The following is a 13,142-nucleotide window of genomic DNA, read 5'->3' as shown; positions in this document are numbered from 1 at the left end:
GCGAGTGACAAAGTTAAATTATCATTAAAATTATATCTGATTTCTTTTATACGTTATATCAAAATTTCACTTGTTCATTTAATATTAATATAATTATTAATTAATAAAAATATATTTTAATTTTATTTTATTTTTATTTTATATTTTTTATTGTTTCTTAGTAGCTAAATAGCGCGCTCGTAGCGCGCGCCTGTATTGTTTCTAGTTTGATAAACAATGAATTTATTAGTAGGTCCCTTGAAGCACCACTGAAAGTACGCCTCTTGAGCGCTTTAAAAATATCTGGTAAATTTATTCCTTAAAGAACTTATATATATGTCAGGTTATTATTGAATGAATAAAAGAGACGTTTAACATGCATATTGTTATATTTATATATTTTTTAAAGCTTTATTTTTTAAAGCTTTATTTTTATATGCATATACACGCGCATGTTAGGATTGTATCGAAAACACAAAGTATGGGACTTTCATGTCCGATAATATGTGCCAAATGTATACACACGACAATTTTTTTTTACTTTATTTTTATGCTCATATTTTATATTTCTGATTTACCCTAACACACGTGCTTTATTGTGCACCAGGTATTACTTTATCTATCAGCTAGTTGAATGTATTATTAGTCCATTCGAATAAGACAATTATATAACGAAACTACGTATTCCTTTTTACATTTATATGTACATGCTTATATATACAGTAGATAAAAAAAGTATTTGCACATCTCATCACTTTTGAAATTAACAAAAGAGGAGATATTGAGGAAAAGAGGTTTTATGAGAAAATGTAGTAAAAATATAATATACCTTTTTGTTTTAATAACATATAGGGCGTTTAAATTTAAATACAACATCGGCTCTATGCAGATGGGGTGCATCAAACTGAACAAAAAAGTTTTACATCATTTTGTAAATGAAGTCTCAATTATTCAGTTATAAATTAAAAACAATTGGTGCACGCGCGATGCGGGGGACAAGTTCTGCTTGGTCATCCAAAGAGGCATATTTGGCTTGTTTCCTTATCTCCTAGCAACGACGAATATATCTGTGAACCAGCATCATGCCTATGACACTGGTGCCGCTTGCTGCTCGCAATATTATTCCACCTCCTGTGCTAGTCGATATTTACCGTTACTAGGAGACAGTCAATATAATCAACGTAATTATTATAATTATTACTATCATAATCGTATTCACAATATTATAATAAGTAAAATAATTTATCAACAAGTAATAAATAATAACTACATAGTAAATTTATCGAATAATGACAACATCTTTCTTCTTGTGAGACATTATTCTAGAAAGAATGGGGTATGCAAATCGGAAAATCTTTCTAATTTTATATTGCCTTTGATATTGTTCTTCGTTACTATAACTTACTATTTTTCTAATTCTTGATGGCATTACATGTCAGGCCTTGAATCTCCCTCTCTCTCTTTTCCCCCTTTCCTTCCTTTCCTCTCTCCTTCTGTCTTTATTCTGTACATAGAGAGAACGATTTGGTTGAATCAAATAAACGCTTCTTTGGAATAGTCCAAACGTATTTTTTGATTGATTGAACAAAATTTTGTTTGAAGCAATAAAAATATTTATTTGCAGCTTAGTTCCAAAGAAATATTTTTGTTGTGTGTGCTAAATAATTTGTTTGGACTATTCCAAAGAAACTTTTATTTGATTCAATAAATCTCTCTGTGTAGATAAAAGTTAATGATGGCGTTACTCGGTAAAGTAGTTTTATTGCATCTGCTGCACTTCGTGCAGTTTTACTTCAACATAATAATACAAAAATAACAATTATCGTAAGTGTACTTATTCTTTTTATAGTTTCGAGTACTGAAACTTCATCAAACTTCATTATGAGAATGCTGACACATTCAAACCCCCCTGTACATGTCACATATTATCCTCTCGATCGGAATCGCGCCTATCGTGCTCTTGAAGAAGAGCTCCGCGATGGCGTCCGCCGACACGGAGCGCAAGGAGGGCAATAATAACAGTACCTTACCGAATCTGAGGGCGCCGTAAGAAGCGCCACTCAGCCGTTGTCCCAATGCCAACTGGGCACTGTCCCTCAATCGTGCTACCGCAGTTGGATTTCTGAGTCGATTCGCGACGCTCGGCGAGCTGGTGCCGCTACTGTTGCGGCTGCCAGACACCGGCTCGCAGTCCAAGCCCGCTTTGAAGTGCACTATCGCTCTGATGTAGCTGAATTCCTGAAAGTCCAGGTTCATCCCGTGAAAGCCGGCCAAGGTCTCGCGAAACCGATTCACTTCGACCGCCAGCTCGATGCCGTGAGGAGTCGGCGGTAGTAACGGCGTGGGGTCAAGGGTCGGCATTAACTGCGCGGCGGCCAGCAAGAAAAGTTCGCGCCAAGAGGACTCTAAGAGCGTCAGCTGGTCTTCCAGAGTGAGATTCGTGCCCGTCACCAAATCCCGCGTCCAGTGTACGTTGAAGAAGAGTATCCGTGCTGCTTGCTCGCAGATCGACTCCGAGGTGATCGGAGGCATCAGCGATATCGTCGAGAAATTCGCCATGTTTATCGGAAACTGGTGGAGAAAATCAGTTGTTATTTTTCTTGATTTTGCAACGATATTATCTCGATTTCGAGATGAGGAGATATTTACTTTCGACATCGCCAAAGCATTACAGTAAATAGGATGCGGTAAGGGAGGATGGGTCGGCGGTGCGGCTACAGAAACACGAGACTCGGCCGACGGTTTTGGTAAAGCTAAATCCAAAGCTGTTACCGTCGGCGGCGCCATGTTAGCTATTATTTCGGGTTCCTTGTAGTATAAAGCCATTTGCCTGCGAATTGTCGAATTCCGCGGGCCCCGTTCATGTTGCACAGCTGCAACAAGATCAGTACAAAAATTCACAATAATAGTGAAACTCGATACGAGCAGTACGGGAAGATATAAATAATTAAAATAAAATAATTCTGTAGTTAATGCTAGATGCTAAATGATGATCACTTGGAAAGATCACTATTTGTATAGAAAGCAAGAAAAGTTCCATAGGAGACGCACAAGTTAGATATGAGTGTTTTAAAAATACTTAAAGAATATATAAAAAAAATGACTCAAAGACAAAGTATTAAAACATTAAAATTATTCGTAATGTCTTACCATCCTTGTTCATACCGGCTTGAATACATTTCGCTAATCTGCAAGCACGACATTGATTACGATGAGTTTTATCTACCATGCAACCCCCCTCGGATTTCGCCTTACACACGTATTGCCGATTTCTCCTGATCGACCGTTTGAAGAAACCAGCGCATCCGTCGCATGCAAAAATACCGTAATGCTTCCCCGATGAGTGATCTCTACAAACCTTGCAAGGGATATCGTATAGAATGCGACCTGAAAGCAAATCACTGAACTGTTTGGTAACTATTGGTATTACCTTATGAAAATGAAAGGGTTTAATAACGTTAATTTATTATTATTTGAGCAAGGTGTATCGTAATTTTTCCTTACAAATAAAATCATGATAAAATAATAATTAGTAGTTTTTAAAATCCTTGGAATGAAATTTCAAAGTAACAGTAGAGTAACAGTCGAGCCACTCGAATTATTTCACTCGAATTATTTCACTTATTTTTCACTCCTATAAAGTGAATTCTCCACTTTGAATGGTTGCATGAATATTTTTACTCGAAATTGAAGAGTAAGTCTGATGCATTCCACCGTCAAAGAAATATATTCATTCCAACCAATTGAAATGTTCCTTCAGTGCAGTCAGAATCCACTCTAATCTTAAGTGAAATATTTGCTCTTACGGTTTCGAGTATTTTCATTATCGCCTCGAGCGAAAATACTATCATTTTCACTCATTTTGAGTATGAAATTTCACTTCAAGATATTTAAAGAATATTGTATATCGTATTCATGCGAACGATAAGCTCATTCTGCGTCTGTATTTCTTTATATTGACAAAAAATTTTTACTACTTGTAATTATAATTACATGGAGAAATAATTATCATAAATAATGGCCAAGAGAGAAAACCATACTTTTATAATTAAATTCTATTATAATGTTAGTGATAATAACCTTGTATATATGTTACTGCTATCATTCGCGTGCTAGAATGACCAGACCATATAATTGGAGCTAAAAATATCTATAATTTTGGTTGATCAATCGTTTTTTTTCTTAGTATAAGGAAAAGAAAACAGCGAGATCTTCGCTCACGATAATACACTTTTAGGTTTGTATTAATAGTCATTACTTAAAACTCGTCTTACGTGAGATAATCAGATTTCAATTTAGATGAAAGTTTTTTCAGTTGAATCGCGATTACATAAATGTGTGACTATATAAATGTCACACCTATCATAATTCAACTGAAGTATTTGAATCTAACTCTGAATAAAAATTTGAGTATCTCATCTGCCAGGTTTCAAGTAACAACTATTAATATGGACTCTAGACGGTTATAACTTAAAGTAACGTCAATGCGATTCAAACCTACAAATTGATAGACAGTTTTCAGCGATTCGACCGGGAACTAAACCGATACGAGAAGAGTCGTTCCTACATCCTTTCATCAATCTGTCTTACGTTTCGCGTCAACTTTCTCGCGTTCTACGAAAGAGTCGTAGCCGATCGGCGAATAAGCACGGCATTGTCGATAACAATTGATGGTAGGGGCGCGTTAATCTCAGCTGGCTAGAATGCTGGTATTTTGGTTGGAACCCGTTACGAGCGACAACACGAGGCCCGCTGAATGACGTCGAATCTGAATAGATCGATTTGTCACCGAGTTAGTTCCTTGGTAGGTACAACGCGCGACACACGCGCGCACACACACACACACACATACACGTACATGAAGGGAGAGACACACAGATCTGCCTCTTGGGCGCGCGGTGGATGGCGGCGGGAGTGCGCATTCGCAATGGGGTACCAACTCCTTGTCATGAGCTCCGCCTACGCCATTGAGCTCGACAAGATCGTGAATGGGCCTGAATGGACCGGATGTGGCTGCCGCATTCAGCAACCCTAAGTGAGCAGCCAGAAACACGACACTTTGCTCGGTATCGGTCCCGATCTCTTCCTCGATCAAACCCGTCGGTTTCTTTATTCCTATCACCGTAGTACTTATTATGGCTGACGACAAGCGGCGCAAGAACAACACGGACAACGTTCGTTTAATCCCTTAAAACGCGAACGACGAACGATAAATACCGCGCAACAACCTGTTGATCTGTACCTGATTATTGGCCGCCGACTGGCCGCGTACCTGACGCTGATGACGATAACGGATTTCGTAAGGTGAAAGCACCAATACTCGTACACGCATCTAATGCTGAACATTTCTATTGTTTTTACCTTTAAATATGAATATTTGGTCCTCATGTCAATACCAGGGATACTCGAATAGTCTCTTCCCAAAAATTTTAGCATTTTCTATTGAAATTTCGACGATTTAGAATCCTCATTATTCGAACAATTCCATTCACCTGTTTATATGAAATCAGGAATATTCCACATCTTAGAATTTCATTATTTTACACAATCATTTTTTATCCATCATTTTGTACTTCACTTTTTTAAATTTGTGCGACTGAGTTGTAAAGTAAAATATAACGAGTAAATCGGGCCGTTCCTCCCTGATAAAGCGGACTGAAATGTTCGCGAAACGTTGGAATCAAACAAAAATGAATCCATGCGGCTCAAACCCGGAAACCAAATCTAATAATAACAAGTAAATTAAAAGAAAATCATTAATGATCGATTAAATATTAGACTTTCCAATAATTTTTATCCAAAACTTACCTTTTGTATCACTGCGTGTCACATTAAACAAATTTGTGTAAGTCAAAAAAAGAAAAAGTTAAAAAAAGGAAAGAGTCGAAAAAGGAAACGTTTGTAAACTATATATTGTTATACAAAGCCAAGAAAGTATATAGAGATACACAAGGAACAATAAGGAGCTTTTTACTGCTTGTAATAAATTCTGAATGTAGGGATATAGGAATGTAGGAAATTCTATAAAAACTATCGGTCTAACGTATATGTCTAGGTATATAAGGATTTATTTTCCAACATAACAAATATACATGTACATGTGTGTGTGTATATATACACATATATATACTGTATGTTAGGAATTTAAATATTCGTACTTAAAGACCAAAACAATAATAATGTTAAGGATTAGGTACGTGTCCGGAAGTTGATACTCTTAACATCCGTGACAATGTCTAAAGAAAAAAAATATTCCTGGACAAAATTATGAGGTATTTCGTTCAAAATTTAAAGCTTTATATAGCCCTCCCCCTCCTGGTAGATATCGCAAAGCAAAAAGGACAAAGAAACTCTGTTTTGTTTGAGAATCACGAAATCGATATCAGATCTTTTGATCAAATCAAGTTTCAATAATTCTTTTTCTTCTACATAGAAAGTTGGTTTTATCATGTCAGTTCGATTTTTTGAAATTGTATTCTGAAATTAATATTTCAATCTGTTGTCCAATCTGCTGTGATGATACACGCACGTGTGACTTTTATCATAATAATTTCATCGACCTTGCTAAAATTCAACGGTCCAGACGCAGTGCCGTACTTTTTATCTATGGTATTTTCAGCCCTCGGAGTTCTCGTTGTTTCAAAAGTATCACCTTCGAAATGACCGCTTTTACCGTTTGCACGCTTTTACCGTTTCTTATGCGCTTCGATTGTCAGTAATAACGTGAAATCGCGTTTCCCGCGCTGCAGACCTACTCGTTCTTTATAAAAGAACGGTTAAATGGCGCTCCCTCCCAGAAGGCGATGTGACCGAGAGAAAGAGTGTTCCTGAGGATAAATCATTAACGAGGAGGTACAGTAATGTGCGAAGTGCAGCGCACATGTTTGAGCAGAAAGCAGACGGGTTGCGGCCGAATGACAGGGCTGCGCACCCTCGCCGCGCGGCGAGGAATGTCCCTTTTTCCCTCGCCGGGGGAAACTCGGAACTCGCGGGCCGCACGCATACACGCGGCGTGCGCGTCGGAATCACGCAACGTGCGTTTCTGCACTTGCTGTCACACGGCTGCATGAAATTTATATACGGTCGGCTCGCGAGTCATTCGCGATTGAATTTTTCATCGTCATGGAGTCGAGCTCTGTATTTTGCCGGGCGCCGATGATCTTTCCTCCGTCACGCGCCGCATCAATTATTCACGTGATTTTTATGTAGTAACTTCGTAAACAGTCTCTTCCTCTCTGTCGCCTTACCCGTCCGAGCAGGAGGGTGACGGAGAAGGGGGAAGGAGGGGAGAAAGGAAGTCCCCTTACAAAGTTTCTGTAAAAATCTCGTGAATATTTGATGAGGCGCGTGAATGCGCGCACAAGTTCGCGTTTTCGATCGAGCATATACGCGAAAAATACTGTCATTACCGGGCTGGAGGTGTGGCTCATGCGCGCGCGGAAAGAGGGGAATGTAAAATCGTACGTTCGCCGCGTAAGTATCGCTCTAAAGCGCGAGCATGTGTTTCGCCCCCCGTATCAATTATTTCACTCGAACCGCGACGCACCGACGAAAGTTGCCCGAATACACGTCAAAATAACAAACTTCGCCCGAAATGAATCGCACATGAGACACTCGGCGAAACGCTGAAATTTGAGGGGGCGGTAGGTTGGATGAAGAAAAGTTAGGGTGAGGAGGGGGAAGGGGATGAGAGGGATGGCGCAAACACGGCCGGGTGTGATTCACCGGGACGACGGCACTTTTTCGACCGCCGGTCTCCTTCTCTGCCGAAAGCGCCGGCGACGCGTGTTCGTGACCACAAAATTCAGGTAAAAGTTTGTCGCGCGCATCCCCAGCGCGGCGTGCGCGTTCGCATGCATGGGGTGGAAAAGAGACGGTGAAGCGAAGCGACACGACACGACGCGACGCGACACGACGTAGTGAGGACCGGCGACGAAACGCGCGGCGTAAAAGTGTCCTCCGGTCGAAGTCCCGTGTGCGAAATTACGAACTTCTCGATATAATTGCACAGGGGTGATATTTCAGTTGTCCAGACCACGAAACATGCGTCGTGACTCGCCTTCTGCCCGACGACAAAGCGCGACGACTCGCCGTTTCGATGCCAATTTCGCGATCCCGCCGTTGAACTTTCTCTTACATTTCATAGTAGTTTCACTTTTATATTTCTCGTACGCTAAAACGGAATTAAAAATTGTTGTTAATGTATTACATTTGTCAAATATCTTCTATCACACTGGGCATATTTGCTGGTGTATTTATTTTAAAATAATAAAATACATCGTAGATTGTATAATCTCTCAAAAGAAAAATTTTTATAAAAATACATTAAAATGTTGAGGATATTTTTTTTTTCAATTTGGAGCATTTTAATTTCTTTTTCAATAGATATATTTTTAGAAATGTATCTAACTTTATTCAACATATCTACGGATATAGATGATTTATTACTCATTATTCTATCGTTTCATGGACCATCAGGTGCGCGCAGTAAACGAGTGTGGGAATGTGTAACATGTGTGAAGAACCAGCCGCTCGCACGTATGCGCGTATATAATTAATCCAGAGTAACGTGGCGTCGATACGACTCATCAACGCACTTCTTCTCGGTTTGCAATTCTCCAAATGTCTTGAAGTTTCAAATTTCACTCGGAAGTAAAATGTTAGCAGAGTTACTCGAATTTTAGTGATTTTTCATTTATACATAAAATCCTCTTTCTCTGAATCATCAAATAAATATTTTATACAAAATTGCAGAGTGAATCTGACGTATTCTACCGTGACAGGAAATAATTCGTTTTAATAAATTGAAACGTTTACGCGTACGCAGTCAGAATCAACTCTAAACTTGAGTGAAACATTTACGATTTCGAGTTACAGTAAAAGTACTAATTTCCACGTATAAACACTGAACATTCTTATTCCTTTTATCTTTAAATACAAATATTTAAATTTTTAACATAAAATGTATATATTCAATATATATATATATCTTTTTTTATTTTAAAAATTTAAATATTATTGATTACAGACCAAAACAACAAGAATGTTTAGAATTAAATACGGACATTGGTATCTTATTTTAAATGTCGCTTTGAATTTCTACTCGTTCTGAATGAGAAATTGCTCCGAAAAATGAAAAAAAAAAATTAGTTTAATCTTAAGTCAAACTTTATGAGATAAGAGTGTCCTAAAACTTTCCAAAATCATTGGTTAAAAATTTAAAGTTCGACCATTATGCTTGTTTTTATTTATTTGTCTTAGATTTTTTATCATGTTAACGCATTTTACATTATTACACCACTAAGACAATTATTTATTTGTATTGACTTTTATCGTTAATTGTTACTTTATCGTTGTTTGTTTATTTATTTGTATTGAAAAGAGCTAAAATATGGCTTAATTATAATTTTAAGTCTGTATGTGATTGTACTAAAGGCATCAGTTATTTCTACGAATGATGGAAATAAACTAAATAATTTTGCGTAACTTAAAGTGCAGTTTCCAATCGCGTGTTAGTTTTTAATTAGCTAAAGTGATGCACTGATTGACAACCAAGTGACGGTGGATTCAACCACACGCGACAACCTGTTAGCTGAACACGGTAATTCGTTTTAAACATCTGGCGTTACTTTCTCATGGATGAACTACGCCCGGGAATGAGTCGTTTAAATGTACAGTGAATCGCGCTACCTTTAAAGGCCACATGTTTGTTGTTTCACACGAGATAGCATTAGTATGCCGCGGTAAACACCATGAGAATCGGTATTACTATAAGTAACATATGATATGCTTATATATTTCATGATAAAATTAATATATAGTTCCTAACCCTTTCACTTTCATTTGTCGATACAATGGGGGAACATTTTTTTTTAAACAGGACATTTAAAAGAGAAAACTAATCTGATAAAAAAGAATATGATTCTTTTTAATTTAAATAGTTAAAAGTGCTCTTTTCTATGAATGCAATATTCTATGTTTACCTTTAAATATAAAGAAAGAAAAATTTAGAGAATCGTAGTCTCTATAGTAGAGTTTGAATAATAAAATTTTCCTTTTATATAAAGATAATATTATTTAAGAATTATAAAGAGAAATACTGTGAAAAATATTTTGAGATTTAAAGATAAAAAATACACGAAATACGACTTTATTGACTTTATTGTTCATAGTAAACTTTACATTTCTTTTTTTTATTTCTTTTCTTTTTTAAACATATGGGTTTAAGAAGTCAAATTGACCAAATTATCATCCCAAATTATTTGAAATCTACCAGATTAGATTAACTAATTTAAAATTTTAATTAAAAATCAATTACTTAAATTAACTAATTTAAAATTTAGTTAAAAATCAATTACTTGATGAAGCTGGCATTTTTGGTGGTGGTACATGCGACAATTGCGACTCTTGATTCTGCATCCTCAGATATCACAGGTCGCACAACGATCACTGAACAACAATAAGACATGAAACACGACAACTGATTGCCGTAAACTTGAAATTCTGGACAACACGTCACGACTGCTTCTATTCGATGCCGCTTCCACATGTGCGGCTTGTTCTTCGTAAACTGTCCACTATACCACCGAAGGGCATAGCGGAGACTAACTAACTCAACAATCAAACATGACTGAGAATCATCGTAGTCGAGACTTTTTGGCAGCAAGCACCGATCGTCGTCGGTTTTGAAGCTGCGTACAACACGTATAGCGACAGCCCCATTGGCGGAAAGATTCCCTACCCTCGGTGAAGGGCGGATCTAGCGATGGAAACGATTCGTTCTAACCCCTATCCCCGTAGCGATCCAACCTGGGGGTCCAACGCGACGGTGCGGTTGCATCATCACTCCCCACTACTAGTGCACAAGTGGTGCTGCAAGCACCACTTTGCAAGAACCCCTAGTCACGCTCCAGAGGCGAAAGAAAAGCATCTTCTTTACACGCCTCGAGCGTTGCGCATGACGATTTTCTCGCACTGGTGATGATCGCTCTCCCCATAAGAAAGTGCTAATCTCCCGTAAGAACGGATAAAGGTTAATGAATTAGCCTTAATGATTATTCAATAGTAATTGAAAGGAAAAGTTTGATACTATCGGAGGAATCATGTAAGTCCACTTCCTCTGTCTAAAGCCCATCAGTTTCAATTATCTTTCAATCATTAGCTTCAATTAACACGTTCGCTACCAGCGTCACACTGAGAGAAAAATTATCTTAAAATCAACAAATATTTCCTTGGTGGGTGCCATTAACATATTTACTTAAATCTACATTCTCTTTACTTAAATCAAATATTGTTTACTTGATTTAAATAAACAATATTTGATTAACAATATTTGAAAAAAAAGAAATGTAAAGTTTACTATCAACAATAAAGTCGTATTTCGTGTATTTTTTATCTTTAAATCTCAAAATATTTTTCACAGTATTTCTCTTTATAATTCTTAAATAATATTATCTTTATATAAAAAGAAAATTTTATTATTCAAACTCTACTATAGAGACTACGATTCTCTAAATTTTCCTTTCTTTACATTTAAAGGTAAACATAGAATATTGCATTCATAGAAAAGAGCACTTTTAATTATACAAATTAAAAAGAATCGTATTCTTTTTTATCAGATTAGTTTCTCTTTTAAATATCCTGTTTAAAAAAAAATGTTCCCAATGTCGTTTAAACCTTAATCTACAGGATGCGTCAACTAATCCGGACAAAATAAAGAATGTATTTAACAAAATTTATTGCTCAAACGTAGAAAATTACATAAAAACCTTTTTGCGTGCCATTTGTGGAACCGTTATAGACAAAAATTATTCAATGTAATCACCGTCTGCCGTCAATTACTGCCTCAATCCTAGGTCTGAAGCGATTGCACGCTCTCTACAACGCCGGCTTGTCCATATTGAAGGATGCTGCTTCAATAGCGGCCTGGAGAGATGCCACATTAGGATGTTTCGACTTGTTAATAAATTTTCAATCATGCTCCACACATAATAGTCCAATGGATTTAAATCTGGATTATTCAAAGGCCAAAACTCTTTGCTCCAAAACATGTTGACGTTATCCGACGGCCAGTTTTGGACCAAATGATTCATGTGAACTAGTGCGCCGTCCTGTTGGAAGATATACGGAAGATTCGGCGCATGGTAGCCTTACTCATACCCAAAATTGTCACCAATTTCCTGAGAAACAATTTCTTGGATCTTCTGCGATCAGCTCTTGGGTCCTTTGGACAACTTCCGGGGTCCTTGCCGACTTCTCCTTTAAATGGCACTTCCTCGTCGGGTTTGCGGAATCTTCTTCGGACTTCTCCGAAGCCTTATATTTAGCGGAAATTTCGTGAACTCTCGATCACGGATATTTGAAGAACTCAATTATTTCAGCCGGCGTACGTCCAGCGCGAAGACTTTCAATAATCGCCGCTCTTCGGTTATATTCCATACTCGATCTTGACTGCTCAGCCATTTTGAGATTACGTTCGTTCAGAACATTGTTTTAGCTAACTCGGACACAAATATCAACTCAGCGCTGAAGTAAAATATGGCGAGAAATTCAAATTGAAATTTGTCTGGATTTAGCTGACGCACCCTGTAAGTTTGAGTCTTTGTCTGAAAAGAGTTAAAATTTAATCAACATTGGTAGAAGTAGACATAAATATGTCTACTTTGATTAATTGTCGATAAAAAAGAGTTCAGAATAAGAATTTATACATCTTCATTGTCAAACAAAGTTTATTTTACGTTTCTATGAATGTTGATTAAATCTTAATTTGAGTTTAAACTCAATTCAGACAAAGGCCTAAACTCAGATAAAAATTTAAATGACACTAACGGGAATTAAACATTTACGAAAAAAGAAGAAGATACGAGGTTTATGGGGAGAATTTCCCAAATAAGCTGTGGTAGCGAACATGTTAAAGTATATGCTACGTGCTAATAATCCGTCGTTCCTCAAAGTCGTAGGTCGTAGGTGGACGTTGTTTACCACCGCAATGAAATCTTTCTCTCAACGTGGCCGTTGAGATCTGTTGATGCGTGTATCTCGAAGAGGTTCAGGTAGAGAGACTTTTGTTGAAGTTTCGCCATTGAGCGCTAAACGGCACAGTGCACATACGTGGTGGAATAATAGCGACCGGGCAGATGCGCCAAGCCTGACTCCCTGACTCC

General features: G+C 37.5%; 1 protein-coding gene across 8 annotated transcripts; it reads right to left on the bottom strand.

Moving 5' to 3' along the window:
* Positions 1-293: 293 nt before the first annotated feature.
* LOC116851658 (nuclear receptor subfamily 2 group E member 1) lies at positions 294-10,619 on the bottom strand. 8 transcript variants are annotated; one of them, XR_004379622.1, is made up of 6 exons: positions 10,338-10,619; positions 3,130-3,366; positions 2,629-2,852; positions 2,010-2,550; positions 1,385-1,483; positions 295-1,135 (listed from the first exon to the last, which is right to left on the bottom strand). XR_004379622.1 is itself a non-coding variant. In XM_032831301.1 (6 exons), exons 1-5 carry the CDS (start codon positions 10,396-10,398, stop codon positions 1,415-1,417), a joined length of 1,137 nt encoding a protein of 378 aa, XP_032687192.1. In that variant the 5' UTR covers positions 10,399-10,619; the 3' UTR covers positions 295-1,135; positions 1,385-1,414. The 8 variants fall into 8 exon arrangements, 6 of the variants coding, with proteins under 6 accessions (XP_032687194.1, XP_032687192.1, XP_032687191.1 ...); XR_004379623.1 differs by having other exon boundaries at positions 295-1,115; XM_032831301.1 differs by having other exon boundaries at positions 2,005-2,550.
* Between the last annotated feature and the right edge of the window lie 2,523 nt (positions 10,620-13,142).

The sequence above is a fragment of the Odontomachus brunneus genome, unplaced genomic scaffold, assembly GCF_010583005.1.
Source record: "Odontomachus brunneus isolate Ranch 3 - 2012 unplaced genomic scaffold, Obru_v1 Obru_scaffold_183, whole genome shotgun sequence".
NCBI lineage: Eukaryota > Metazoa > Arthropoda > Insecta > Hymenoptera > Formicidae > Odontomachus > Odontomachus brunneus.
This window is presented reverse-complemented; position numbering and strand designations above follow the sequence as displayed.

What these genes read in the sequence shown, in the direction of transcription:
- LOC116851658 (XM_032831299.1), bottom strand. Translation starts at nt 10,398, where the DNA reads ATGCAGAATCAAGAGTCGCAATTGTCGCATGTACCACCACCAAAAATG. An exon ending in AAAAATGCCAGCTTCATCAA is followed by an intron (nt 3,367 to 10,337) that starts GTAATTGATTTT and finishes ATTTGCTTTCAG; the next exon opens with GTCGCATTCTATACGATATC. An exon ending in ATGCTTTGGCGATGTCGAAA is followed by an intron (nt 2,551 to 2,628) that starts GTAAATATCTCC and finishes TTTCTCCACCAG; the next exon opens with TTTCCGATAAACATGGCGAA.